Source organism: Gobio gobio, assembly GCF_949357685.1.
Source record: "Gobio gobio genome assembly, chromosome: 15".
NCBI lineage: Eukaryota > Metazoa > Chordata > Actinopteri > Cypriniformes > Gobionidae > Gobio > Gobio gobio.
Window position 1 is genome coordinate 19,352,520 of NC_137108.1, and position 14,774 is coordinate 19,367,293.

General features: G+C 37.2%; 2 protein-coding genes across 2 annotated transcripts in view; one reads left to right on the forward strand and one right to left on the reverse strand.

Moving 5' to 3' along the window:
• gtf3c6 (general transcription factor IIIC, polypeptide 6, alpha) overlaps nucleotides 1-14,774 on the reverse strand; it is a 1,355,101-nt gene that overhangs the window by 349,826 nt on the left and 990,501 nt on the right. The window lies entirely within an intron of this gene.
• On the forward strand, nucleotides 8,160-9,311 carry uts2r3 (urotensin-2 receptor 3; the record flags this gene model as incomplete). Its single annotated transcript, XM_079836334.1, has 1 exon — nucleotides 8,160-9,311. The coding sequence occupies one exon, from the start codon at nucleotides 8,160-8,162 to the stop codon at nucleotides 9,309-9,311; it is 1,152 nt and encodes a 383-aa protein (XP_079692460.1).

The following is a 14,774-nucleotide window of genomic DNA, read 5'->3' on the forward strand; positions in this document are numbered from 1 at the left end:
AACGAAAACAAAACAGAAACTCCTAATTCCAACATAACCGAACACTCTAAAAAAATGGTGCTATATGGCACTAAAAGTGGTTTTGTGCTGTATAGCACCAATCTTGGTGCTTCAGTGGTTCTTCAGCGGTTCTTTACTGGTTCTTTGGCTGAGGTGCTATATAGCACAGCTACCATATACAGAACAGATATGGTGCTATATAGCACCAAAAGTGGTTCCCCTATGATTACGACCAAGAACCACTTTTAGTGCCATAGCACCGTTTTTTTTTTTTTTTAGAGTGAATGTTCTAACAGGTATAATCCTATATATATATATATATATGAGCAGCAATCACATTCATTTTGGTATCTACTATATTTTAGTTTTAAAGAGATGTTTGAGTTTAGATCAGAAGTAAAAAAAAAAAAACAATTTCCAGCTTACAATGTTAAAATGCTACCATTCTCTCCCTGTTACTTTTCATATTTTGTTTGACAAAGATAAAGCCTTTGTTGTATTTTCATCTATGTCACATCAGGGTCTGTTTGTTCCATTTTGTGTTAGTTAATCACAATCCATCCTTTATTGAGACATCAGACAAACGTTCCGTGTCTCTCTTGCATTTTGTCTCTGTCCCGTCTGTCTCTCTTTCTATTAATCTCTCTCTCCTTTGCCTATTTTGGCAGGCCTGTGCCAGGTATTTGTTGAAATTCCACACACCCCGCAGGGAGAGGTATGTTGCCCTTCTTCTCGTCTTGGCCCTGGTGCCTGTCTCTGTCTATCTTGTGTTCTCAAATATACAGCACATGCCTGGGACACGCTAAGCCCAGATCACCTCTCTAAATCCTGCAGACTTCACACAAGAGTTGTAACCCGTTTTAGACAAACACAGCAGTGGCTTGAGGAAGGATTACCAGTCTAATGCCTCTACAGGCATAAAGAACACGAAATTAAAACGCTGTCGTTATTTACTCACCCATTTGTTGTTCCAAACCTGAATGCTGCTATTGATAAAAAAATGTAAAGCAAAATTCATAGTGACCTCGGCTCGGATTTTGAAGTAATTTAATTTAACTGTTTTTGTTCATAAAATGAAAGTCAGATGGGTCCAAAACAACACCGGGTCCCCTTGTTTAAAAAGGAAAAAAGAAGACATTTTTCAAAATATAAATAATACTGGTTTGGAATGGCATGAGAGTGACTAAATGATGACATAATATTCATTTTGCGTGAACTATCCCTTTAAGCTAAACAAAGAAATCTGGAAAATGCCATAAACACAATTCAAATATTCAAGGTCTTTTGAAGCGATATAGCTTGTGAGAGGAACAGACTGAAATAAAAAACATTATTCACAATAACCTTCACCTCTCAAAAGTTATTTTCCATTATGCATATTCAAGATTGGTTTCAGAAGACTTGAAACATCACATAAGCATGTCAACTACTTTTATGGTGTTTCTAATGTTTTTTTTTGTTTTTTTTCCAGACATGGTGAACTGTCAGACATGTTAATGTAAAATAGCTGTGTAATAAAATAAAAAATAAAAAAATAAAATAAAACAAAAAATATATTAAATTAAATTAATTCAAAGCAACTTACAAATGATAAACATCATAAATTATTTGTCATAAGACCCAACAATATCTAATAAAATAATAAAAATAAAAAAATAATAAAAATAAAAAAAAATTAATTAAATTAAAAATAAATAAATAAAGTAAAATAAATGAAATAAATAAAATAAAATAATAAAATACATTCAAAGCAACTTACAAATGATAAACATTACAAGTAATTTTTCATAAGAGGCAATAATACCTATTAAAAAAAAAAAAAAAAAAAAAAAAAAAATGACATTAAATTAATTCAAAGAAACTTACAAATGATAAACGTCATAAGTAATTTGTCATAAGAGCCATTAAAATAAAAATAATAAAATGCAATACAAAATTATAAAATAAAATAAAATAAATCAAAGCAACTTACAAATGATAAAAAAAATCACAAGTAATTTTTCATAACCAATGATACTTATTAAAATAAATAAAAAAATAAATAAAACAAAAAATGACATTCAATTAAATTAATTCAAAGAAACTTACAAATGATAAACATCACAAGTAATTTCTCACAAGAGCCAACAATATCTAATAAAAAAATAATAAAAAATATAAAATAAAAATACAATAAAAAATAAATAAAATAATAAAATAAAATAAACAATAAAATAAAAGAACTTTGAGGGGTAAAATAGCCCATTAATCACCCCATTAAAAGAAGAATGAACAACTGGTGTGGGAGCATTATGTACAATATATACAACTTGACAATGCAGTATTAAAGGTACAATGGATTTTTGAATTATCTTACCAATAATACAATGTCCATTTTGGACTGAACTTTTCTGAGAAAAAAAAAGTTTTAAAAGTTTTAAAAGTTTTTTAAGCTCTACTATTTTATTAAAAAATATCATGGAAAGTCTAGCAGTCTAACAGTAATTCATTTTAACGAGTGTTTGCAAATATTTTGGTGACTCAAACGCCTTCAGTTTTACTCATTTTACTTACTGCGGTAACAAAATGATCAAGAAAAACACTGAACGGTTGAACCAGGAGACTAATTTATTAAGCAGGCTCTATAGACTGCGATGATGATCCAGTTGGCTGCTGGGCTCTTGCGGTCAACTACACACATACTCTCCTTACTCCATTGATTAGATGTGTTTGAGTGTTGACCGTATCGGGTGTTCAGAGGTGGTGTTAAGTTGAAGTGTGTCAGCGGTGTGTGTGTTGGCAGGAGCGCAGTAGATGTGCAGATATGTGTTTGTTGGCCTTGTGTAGATGTGTGTTGGCACGCGGTGCAACTCTGAATTTGCTGTCAGTAGCTCATGAGGAGACGGGGTTGTAACTTTTGCTCTCTGTCTGTCTCTTTCTCTCACTCTATTACTCTTTCTTTCTCACTGGACGGTAATTTACACCGGTTGTTCCTTTACACTGGACCGCCTTCATCTTATGAATCATCTTCATCTTACAGGAAAGAACATGAGTCCACTGACCCACTCGTGTGCTTCAAAGATCTAGAAACCATTTTAATTCAGAATCACTTTATAACTGAAATAATAGGCGGAATATTAATAGAAGCAATGTATGATAACTAATCTTGGTCATACAAAAGCATTTTTTTTTAACATTTTTAACTTTTAGCCGCTGTTCCCAGTTAGAATCTAATTCGATTTTGGTGTTTTGGATTCACACATTCTGACCAGACTGGTTAGAAGCTCTCATTTTTTTGCGGTTTACACCGAAATGATATCAAAACAAAGGAAAACCAGTCACCATAATCAAAACTGTATGCAGCTCAAGTATCACTTTCCCCATTTTTTTTGTTTCCCTTCTTGGTTTAACAAAAGTTTAAAGGGTTAGTTTACCCAGAATTTAATATTCTGTCATCATTTTCCACCCTCAGCTTTCTTTCTTCTGTGAAATACTTCTGAAAAAATATATTTTTGAAGAATTGTTTTTCATTATGAAAGCCAGTGGGGTCCAAAACAACATTGGACCCCACTGACTTTCATTGGACAAAAACAGATTTTTCTGTGTTTCACAGAAGAATATAAGTCACACACACCCTTAAAAATAAAGGTGCCAGGAAGAACCAAAAAGGGTTTTTTTCACGGTGATGCCACAGAAGAACCATTTTTGGTTCCCTGAACCGTTTTGTGAAAGGTTCTTTATCTAAGAACCTTTCTGCGCTACAAAGACCCTTTTGTGCAAATGGAAAGGTTCTCCGTGGAACCACCCCGCCAAAGAACCTTTATTTTTTACATGAGGGTGTGTAAATGACTAATTTGATTACTTTTTTTTTGGTGTACTATCACTTTAAGTATCCATTCATGTGGTTCTAAAGGACAGCATACTTGCAAGATGTCCACGCATGCATCATTTAAACTTTTGCATGACTAAGGAGGTGAAAATGTCTTTCCACTGAAACTTTTTCTCTCCATTAATGGTTATGTATTCCTGTATGGTCGTTAGGGAGCGATACCATATTTTTTAGGTGATTAAATGGTTTTCACTGCCTCAGCTGTGGTTTGGATTGTGTATCAAAATTTCATCCAACATTTTTCACGCATGATTCAGTCCAGCCTCAAAGAATGGGTTTAATAGCATGTTCATTTGTCCTGTGAGAGTAGCCTACCTGTACAACTTCCGCGTACACCTTTTCATGTTGCTTGTTGTAATTCTTACAATTCTCTAATAAATTTGACCTAAAATATCCCTAGCAAGCTCCCAAACCCAAATAACTCTGATGGATGGTGGACATAAATATTGTTCTGACATTTACAAGTGTTTTTCCTATGGTATACTGACTGTATTGCTTTTGGCACTCATAAATACTGCCCCAAAGCACAGATTTTTCACTCGTAAAAATGTTCGTTAAAAGTGGGCTGAAGGTATCTAATCACAAGAGAGAAGTTAATGAACACCACGAAGAGTATCAGTCACGGCTCACGGGAGACTAAACATCAAATCACATTCAGTCAGTCCTCTGCCAATGAAGATCAATTGTCTCCCTCCAAGGCCATTCATAACAGTTGGTCTTTAATAAAGACATGCACCCTTCTTTCCCCAGTCCTTCAGCACAGCCTCTCCTCATCCCTCCCTTCATTTGCTTCAGACAACATATGGGTGAGAGGAGAGGGGTGGACTGACTGTCACAGAGATATTCTACACCATCCTAAAGTTTCTTTAAGTCTGTCCTCAGAGGAACATTAACACTTCGCTGGGCCTTTTGATTTATACTTTATACAAACACAATTTAATTAGGATATTCTAGAGTGGGGGTTTCGTCATTGCCTCGCGGTTTTAAGGTGGATATGCCGAGACATGGAACATGCCATCTCTGAATAGCTACTCAATTAAGGGTAAGACAATTTTCAGGTTACAAAAAACAATGTTTAATGCACCTGGCTCATTTTAGTCTAACTAATTTTGTTTCCTCGGAAGTTAAACGAAAAAAAGGCTATGCGTAATGCGGTTGTATTTATTAGACTATTATTCGGAGACATTGTTTGTTTGAATAATAGCTTAGCCTGCAGTTTCAGCTGTCTTGGACATGCCGTTACATATGCGACAAACATCGAGTTTTCTATTAAGATGTGTATTAGCTAATAGGCTAGGGGAAGACCGGGAAGTGTTGTGACACATTTTTCGTTAACATCTGAAATTATGTTTTGTTTTTTGTTTTGTTTTTTGATAGGTTCATAATATCAACATATTTATCTGTTACGAAAGCTATTCTAAATTTGCAACGATAAGGCTACATTAATTAAATGAATGCTGTGGTTAGCCTACAATCTCTATCGGATTGTAGAAAACATTGGTTACACTTTATTTTAAGGTGTCATTGTTACAATATGTAATTATACATTTAAGTACTGAGTAATATTAATTATAACAATAAGCTACAATAGGATTTGCCTGAGGGTTAGTTGCATGTCATTGCATCATTTACTGTTATGGTTAACATGTAACATGGACACTGTAAAATAAAGTGCCAAAACATTTTTTCGTTTAACATTGATTTGTGGATTTACTTCAAAATTCAAAATAATCATCGCACCTATCCAATTTGATTTCATTCAAAACATCAAATCAATAGGCTTGGCTACAAAATAAATAAAGAACATCATAAAAAATGAAAGAAATATAGAAATAGGCTACACAAACATAACACACAGTGTGCGTTTGTGTCAAGTGGCCTGCACAGTCCCGTTTTGTTAAGTCTTTATTCAGAAAGTAGCCCATGGAAACTGTTTCAACCCTCCCCGTCTGGTCGGATAGCATTTCTATTTTTTTTTAAACAGGTGAAGAGCTTATGTGGATGTTAGGCTATAGCTACCTAGGCTATAAAAATAAACAAGATCAGCATTGACCTGTTGATTGAGATATTTCTGCTAAATCTGTCATCATTCATTCAACGTGAAATGACACTTTCTTACCTCAAAATATATAGGCTATTGTTTTCTCCTGTAAATCCTGTATATGTTTTACACGCTACACACTTCTGCTGTCACCTCACGAAGAATGAGTCTCACTGTAGCTAATGTGGTTAAACTGATGGTGTTACAACTCACTCCGTGGTGCAACATTCCCCGATTTCCCCTAATTCAATGCAGACTGCGTGTTTGACATTTGTATATGAAAACAATAAATTACAACAAGAACTAAAATTACTTTGACTCATTTGGCGATGTTAAACCTTTTAGTTTGCTATCTATTAACAACTAGCCTATTTAATAGTTTTAATTAATTTGCTTAGCCTGCTACTGGGCATCTCATTTAAATGAACCAAAACACATTTATATTGAATTCATAAATAAATGAACTCTAGCAAATCTGACGATCTCTGTGTCGATCTAAAGTGTGTTATTTAAAGCAGCCTGGTAATGGGCGCAGCGGGTAGCCTCACTGCCTGTGCCAGTGCTTCACTTCAACAGTAGCTCGTAACCCGTCCGTTTCTCAGGGTCACCATGTGCCACCTATAATTATTTCCCGTGTGTGTTCGTGCGGCCCCCGGCAGGGCTTTGATCTTCACACCGGTCTTGATGACAAGGAATAGAATTCCACGAGAGAAGTGCCGTACCGCTTTATGGCGACGTATAGGCTATAGGCAAAGTAGCCTACAGTCAAGTCTTTCACATTGTCTTATTTTTTCAGGACTTACCGGGTTGAGAGGACAATTTTAGAGCAGGTCGCACTATAGCCTAACTGGGCTGGGCTACTTAATCAATTTAATACCAATAAAAGTTGTAAGCTAATAGGTTAGTAGAACTAATCCTACCAAGTTTGCTGTGTTGATATTAGCCAGTTGAACTCTTCACCAAAAAATGAAGTATAAAATATAGTAAAGTAAAAAAATAGTTTTTTTATTGGAATCAATGCTTCCATGAAGAATCTTGGAACCTTTCAATTCCACAAAGGGTTCTTTATGGTGGAAAAAAGTTTCTTTAGAAAAATAATAAAAAAAAACCCTTTAAAGGGATAGTTCACCCATGAAAATTAGCCCATAATTTACTCACCCTCAAGTCATCCTAGGTGTATATGACATTCTTCTTTCAGACGAATAAAATCAGAGTTATATTACAAAAGTCCAGGCTAATCCAAGCATTAGAATTGGATTCATAGTTGCTCTGTTTTTGAAGTCCATAAAAAGTGCATCTGTCCGTCAAATAACGTGCTCCACGCGGCTCCGGGGTGTTAATAAAGGCCTTCTGAAGCGAATCGATGCGTTTGTGTAAGAAAAATATCCACATTTAAAACTTTATCAAGTAGAGTTCCAGCCGATGGATTTCCTTGGAAAAGTGTTGAATGTTGAAAGTGAAACTCAAGATGCGCACGTGACGTCATGACGAGCCTACCTGGTCGCGTTAGTCTTTCAATCGGCAGGGGAACTTTCAACAGTTTTTCCATAAGTTGAACAGGGAAGGCGTCGGTCGAAAGTTTACTTGATAAAGTTTTAAATGTGTATATACACAAACGCATCGATTCGCTTCAGAAGGCCTTTATTAACACCCCAGAGCCTCGTGGAGCACGTTATTTGACGGACAGATGCACTTTTTATGGACTTCAAAAACAGAGCAACTATGAATCCAATTCTAATGCTTGGATTAGCCTGGACTTTTGTAATATAACTTTTGTAATATACACCTAGGATGACTTGAGGGTGAGTAAATTATGGGGTAATTTTCATTTTTGGGTGAACTATCCCTTTAAGAACCGTCACTTGAAAAGTTCTTTGGGGTACCAACAATGTTTTTTTTCTATGGCTAAGAAAACACCATTTTGAACCTTTATTTTAAAGAGTGTATGGGACGAACTTCTGTCAATATCCTATAGGGCGCTGTGCAGCTAATGATTAATGATCTTTTTAATTATATTGGTGATATATGTATGATATTTAGCGCATCAGTTAAAAAAAAGTTTATAAAATCACTGTTTCTTTTCTTTGTCTCTTGTTTCTCCATTAAAGCAGTTCACTCACAGCTCTCCCCTTCTAATTTGGATTCCCTGATAACCTGGGCGCAGTAAAAACCCTAATACACTCTGAAGTTACTACCGGCCTCCTTCTCTCAGAAGGTCACTCATCTTGGGACTCTTGCCGTCTAGGACAAATGGACATCTCTGGCTCTACTTCCCTTCCCTATTCCCCTTCACCTTCACACACCTTTCCCTTTCTCACGAACCTCTCCCTTCCATCATCCTCTCCCTCTCTCTCCCCATCCCCAAGTGTAGCTTCCACTGCTCTCTTTTGCTTTTTCCTATCCCTCCTTTCTCTACTGGGCATTCTGGGCAACCTGTACACCCTAGGCCTTCTGATTCGCCGCCGCAGGATGTCAAGGCGGCGGCGTACCACTCCTACCTGTTGTTACAGCCCCTCTTGCCTTGGCACCTCGTCCCCTTCTTTCTCTCCCTCATCCTCTCCCACTTCGTCCTCCTCCTCTTCCTCCCTTCACCTGCAGGTTCTGAGTCTGGCTTTAGCAGACCTGGTGTACCTCTCCACTGCTCCCTTCATTGTGTACGACAGCCTGGCATCTGACTGGGCCTTCGGTGAACTAGGCTGCCGGCTCCTACTCAGTCTGGACTTGCTCACCATGCACGCAAGCATCTTCACCCTCACTGCTATGAGTCTGGATAGGTATCGAGCTGTGGCTGACCCATTGGTAGCCTCGTCCACGCCCTCCTCTGGACTCCTGCGAGTCGCTTTGGCCTGGGGCTTTGCCGTGGCTCTCAGTTTGCCCATGATGATCACTTTGCACCTTGAAGATGGAGAGAATCAGGAAGGCAAGTTGTGCGTTCCCGCCTGGGATGAGCAGAGTTCGAAAGCATACCTCAGCGTGCTCTTCTGCACCAGCATCCTAGGCCCAGGGCTGGCCATCGGAGCTTTGTATGCAGCTTTGGGGAGACTCTACTGGGTATCTCAGACGCAACCAGCTTGGGTCGGAGGGAGCAATGCCTACCCGCCCCGTGCACCTCGCCCCAAAGTCCTGCTCCTCATCCTGGGGATTGTGCTGACATTCTGGGCCTGTTTCCTTCCATTCTGGATCTGGCAGCTTCTACCATTGTACCGGCCTGAGGTTCTGCGTGTGGTGCCGGTGGGCACGCAGGTGACCATTAATCGCATCCTCACAGGGTTGACTTATGGAAACTCGTGTGTGAATCCCTTCTTCTACACACTGCTGACAGGCAAGCACAGGCGGACCAGCAGGAAGGCGATAAGCGCGGCTGCCCCACTCTGCCACAAGGGCAGCTCTGAACAACAATAACAGCTGCCCACTATTTTGTTCGCCGATTAGTGCAGCCCATGACCAATAAGACTGTGCATAGTTATGTTCATTACACAGGTAACTAATTTTGGTGCTAAAGGGCTTAAAGATTATAGCTTTGTACGCTGTGCAAATATAGTAATACTCTCTAATCCAGGCCACTGATGGTGTGTGTTTTCTGCTCGCTGGACCCCTGTACATATACAGTCAAACCAAAAATGATTCAGACACCAGATATCATTTTTTACTAGCGGGTGCAGGACACTATAGTTCATTTATGTAAGTGAGGATAGCAAAATAAAGTAAACTGTGACATATTATACCCAAAACCAGTAAAATTAAAAAAAATGGGGGACCAAATTTATTCAGACACTCTGACCTGACCATGTTTTGCTTAAGTGTTTTTTCTTTAATTGCTAATGCGACCTTTTACACCACAGACTGAACAAAATGAAACATTGCTTGGTAATTGGTTGACCTAAATTGGTATTATCTAATTGTGTACTTAAATCTAACAGCTGATTGGTTGATTGTAATCCATTACCTTTCTATCAAAGTTATTGGACATTATCAAGATGAATTTGTTCCGACACAGTTTAACTAACTAGTTCTTGTCATATTTTATTACCATTTTCTAAACTATAGCGAATAAACTGTGATAATGTGAGAAAATGTTGAAGGCGTCTGGATACATTTTGGTTTGACTGTATAATCATAGTTAATATGATCAGCAATAATGTCCCTGCAAACCAAAATGAAATGCTAAGTGATGAAATCTTATGGAAGTGTTTCTGAAATCTTTAGGGTTTGTCACCTTTGAGTCAACTTTGTTAAATACTAGTGGACAAAAATGTGTGAAACATCTGTTTATATGACAACTTGAAAGGGACAAAACAGGCTTTGTCAGGATTCATGAATCGCCCCAGGATACTGTAAAAGCAGGTGTGAAACATTTAACTACCAAATTGGGTTAAGTGCAAAGGAGAAATTACATGGATTTGGCTCAAAGCTAAAGGACTTGTCAGAGTTTGCTCTTTTGAGGAGGATAAATCACTTCAGTCATGAAGCCAGGACACAAATTCTCTCATTCTCCAATAGGACTTTGTTCTCCATGAGGTACTTCTTCATTATACTCAACTAAACATCTTTTTTTAGCCAACAGATCTGTTACAATCCTGACTTTGTGTATTTATTGGCACCTTATTTGAATCATTTGCCTTTTTATAAATTCTACCTGATTCTGTTTTTTGTCATAATTAAATTGAATGATGCAATTTTAAACAAAATTTAAAATTTTGAACCACTCTTAAAACAAATGGTTTCCAGTAGCATACAACGTTTGTTCCATTTTTAAAACGACATATTTGCCCCTATTTATGCATGTTAATGGACAATGTCAGCCAGGGAAATATTTATATCTCTAAAATGTTGAGATCAAATGTTCTAAAAAAAAAAAAAAAAAAATCATGCTGTATTTGAAAAATTGCACCAAACCTGGACCCTTCAAAATATATTTTTTGAAAAGATTTTCTTTTTTTTTATTGTTCTAGCTTGTATTCTATTTGTTATGATTTACTGTTTAATAATGCATTGCTTTGCACAAGAAAGCTTGGCTGAAAGAATTATAAATGAAATCCGAGGTGCTTATCATAACATGCAATTGTCAATAAAGAAATATTCTATGTAAGAACAACAGCAGAATGGTTCATGATCTGAGGGAGTCTTCTGGGAAGCTTTAGAAGACTTCCTGACACTGCCTAAATGATACTGCAGAAACGTGACACTGTAAAGCAGTACTGTCCTTATTACAATAGCAGATGGGTTTTCACTGAAGAAAATGAAGAGAGAGGGAATGAAAGGGCAGCATTAGAAAGAAGAATGGACAAGAAATTAATTAGAAATGAAGAGAAAAACACAGAAAAGAACAGGAGGGGGAAATCAAGAAAAAATGAAATATGGTTTTCATTCAGGAAGCATTTATTTATGTGTCTTGGTTGGCCTGGACTTTGCTTTTGCTAGCATTTACTTTTTTGTGGGTCTTGCATGGCGTGTGTGTGTATTGCACTGCAGTGCTTGGATTTGACTGTGTTTTCATTGGATAATATCAGCCTTATTGAGTCTGTATCAGCTTTTTGCACTTTCTGAAACTGACCCACATCTGTTGGCGTGTGTGCTTTGACCTTCACGTTTGGTTAGTCAAATTTGTAATGCAGTTTGTAACTTATTGACATCAACATAAACAAGTACAGACTACCCAAAAAGGAACCTTGTATTTGTAGTGTGTGCAATTCATGTGTATTGTTGAATAACAGCACTGTATTGGTTTGTGGTTGCCTGCTGCTCTGTGACGCACATGAACAAATATTGTTTTTTGACAGAGAGCAGTAAAGATCGTACACGTTTGTGTGTGTGTGTCACGGGGGGTCTTTAGCCCCTTGGGGATGTATTCGGGGCATGGCAGTTTTGGCAGGTGTTTATTTTATTTTATAGATAAAACATGAAAAAGAATATAAAATCCATAATACAATAACAATGATTAAACACCTAATCTGCCGTTGAACAAAATGTTTTATGTTTGGGGTTGTGATTTTGTTGGCTAGATCATACAACACTGATGTTCTCCTCGTTTGGTCTAAAAGATCCATCCAATCTCTATAATGCAGTTTGGAAAAACGCCATCTTACATGGGACTCCATGAGGACCTGAAGTTTGCACCTCCCTCTCTCTTTTCATTTTCCTTAGGCATGTGTTTCCATTTACCTGAGAAACATTACAGCATGTCGAAGGAGTAATACTGTATGTGTATGTTCCTACCTCACGGGGTGATCAGACCGTTGAAAGTCATAAATGATGTTCTATCGCATGAGAATACGGTTGTCACATCAGCTTCAGTTTATCCCACTGATCCACACTGCACTTGGGTAAATCCTGTGTAGTGTATTTAATGTGTCAGTTATTTTATATTAAATGATAGTTAAGCATTTACTCAGGGATAGTTCACCCAAAAAAGAAAATTCTGTCATCATTTACTCACCCTCAAGTTGTTAAGTTTCGGCCCCACTTTATATTAGGTGGCCTTAACTACTATGTACTTATTTTTTTTATGTAAGTACAATGTACTTACTGTGTTCATATTGTATTGCAAAACACCTTTGCTGATATTGAGGTGGGATACAGATTAAGTTATGGACTGGTGTGCTGGTATGGGTAAGTTTAAGGGTAGGGTTAGGTGTAAGGGAATTGTCAACAGTGTAATTACAGATGTAATTACATGAAGGTATTTTTTTAAAAATGTAAGTACAATGTAAAACCATGTACACAATAAGTGCTAAGTATCAAATGATTAATTAAAATGTTAGTACATAGTAGTTAGGGCCATCTAATATAAAGTGGGTCCGTGTTTCTGCTGAACACAAACAAAGATATTTTGAAGAATGTCTGTAACTGTTGATGGGTCTCATTAAGTTCCATAAAAAGGCCCATCAACTGTTTGGATACACATATTCTTCAAAATATCTTCTTTTGTGTTCAGCTGAAGAAATTCATACTTGAGGGTGAGTAAATTATGACAGAATTGTCATTTTTGGGTGATCCATCCCCTTAATTTCTTTGTATTTTAAGCATGTTTAAGCCTCTGTGTTCCAAACAAGTAAAAAGATCATGTTTTTTATTGTCAAGTTTCAAAAAGGTGTCATAAAAGTTGACCAAACGAATGCACTATTTTTAAAGTCTACTGAGGCCATACGCTTTGTGTGGAAATATAGCTTAAATTGTCAGTTTTCACTGATAGTCTAGATCTAAAATCTCATCTGCTTTTTTTTCAAATATGCTGAATATGACGAAGTCTGCTAAGCGATGGTGACAACATGCAAATTAAATTTGAGATCTGATGGAGGGGAAGATTATCAGTGCCTTTCTCAAACAGTAGAGCATGGAGCTAGATTGCCAGGGAAATTAAGAACTGATCAAATATCTACCTTCAGTGCAGTTTAAGTAACTTCAAAAGCATCTGAATGCATAAATGTAATCAGTGGATAATACCTTAAATTTGAATGTTATTCACACAAAGTTATTGTATGGCTTGGAATAAAGCACATTAGTCAAATGGACAACTTCTATGAAACTTTATATTGCTTTTTTGGAGCTTGACAGTATAAATCAATCTTCCTTTGCAGGATTTTTATTTATTGCCAAACATAACATTTTTGCATTTCACAGACGAGAGAAAATAATATTGGGTCAAAATGACTCAGTAAAAGTGAGTAAATGATGAAACATGTTAATTTGGGTGAATTATTATGCTCATCTTTGTGCTGATTCAGATGAATTTAATCGATTTTAGCATGAAGAAGTCTTCCGGGGGTCGTTCTAAGCCTAATAGTTTAATGGCAATATTCAAGTTCAGCTGGAGGACTTTGGGGTCTTGAACTCAGACCCTCTCTCCGTTGTTCTCTCTCAAGAGGGTCTGAATGATTGAGCATGTGATAAACTTCAAACATATGCTAGTATCCAACGAACCCAAACAGTGGAAAATATTGCCATGAGGGAGGGCAGCAAATCCATAAGCTGTCAGTTTATATTGGTAGTCACCAAGAGCTGGTATGGTTGAGGTTTCCAACAATAACCACTATGACTGTGTCGGAGAGAAAGCTCTCATTTTGAAGGAGGCAGCAGAAAGCTGTTGAAGACAGACCTCAGAGGTACGTATAGGGGGAAATAGTTCCCTTTTTTTCACTGCATCGTTTTGTGTTACCTGTGTGCTTCATAAATCCAACACATGTTCCTGTTCCTGGAATCCTGAGTGTCTTTCCATCCTCTCACACCCCTCCTCGTCCGCTGCAGTGTTTGTGGCAGGGGCAGGTGCCCCTCCCTTGGGCAGTCAGCTCAGGAAAGTCTCCTGCTGGGCAGACGAGACTAGGCCGAAGTTTAGGCCAAGCTCCTGCTGAGAGAGAATAAGAGGCTCCCTTTCTCTAAGACACACATACACAGACCCAAATTCAAAATTCCCATCTGTTTTTTCTCTCTCTCTTTTTCTTTGCATGTCTATTGCTCTTCCTCGCCCGTTTTTCTCTCTTTATGAGCAGTGAAAGAATATACAATCGCCCCCGACATGTAGAAAACGTATGAATGTCATTACATTAGATTGCAAACAAAATATTAAGCTAAGTGGGAGGGAGATAGTGATACGACTGCGTTCTTAAAGAAGCTTGTAAACTTTACGAATCTTTCAAATGAGGGCTTCGGAGCTTGACTCAAACTGACCAAGTCATGTGATTTCAGAAAACTATGCTTCGTTCTGGCCGTGATCTCAAGGGACCCTTTCACAGACTGCAATGACACATTTTAGTGGTCATCAACATCGTAAATCCTGCAAATTGTTTTATATTTTCATGAAACATACATTTGTACATTTATATATTTAATATAAAGTATACTTTATATAATCTTTGCATCAAATTACAA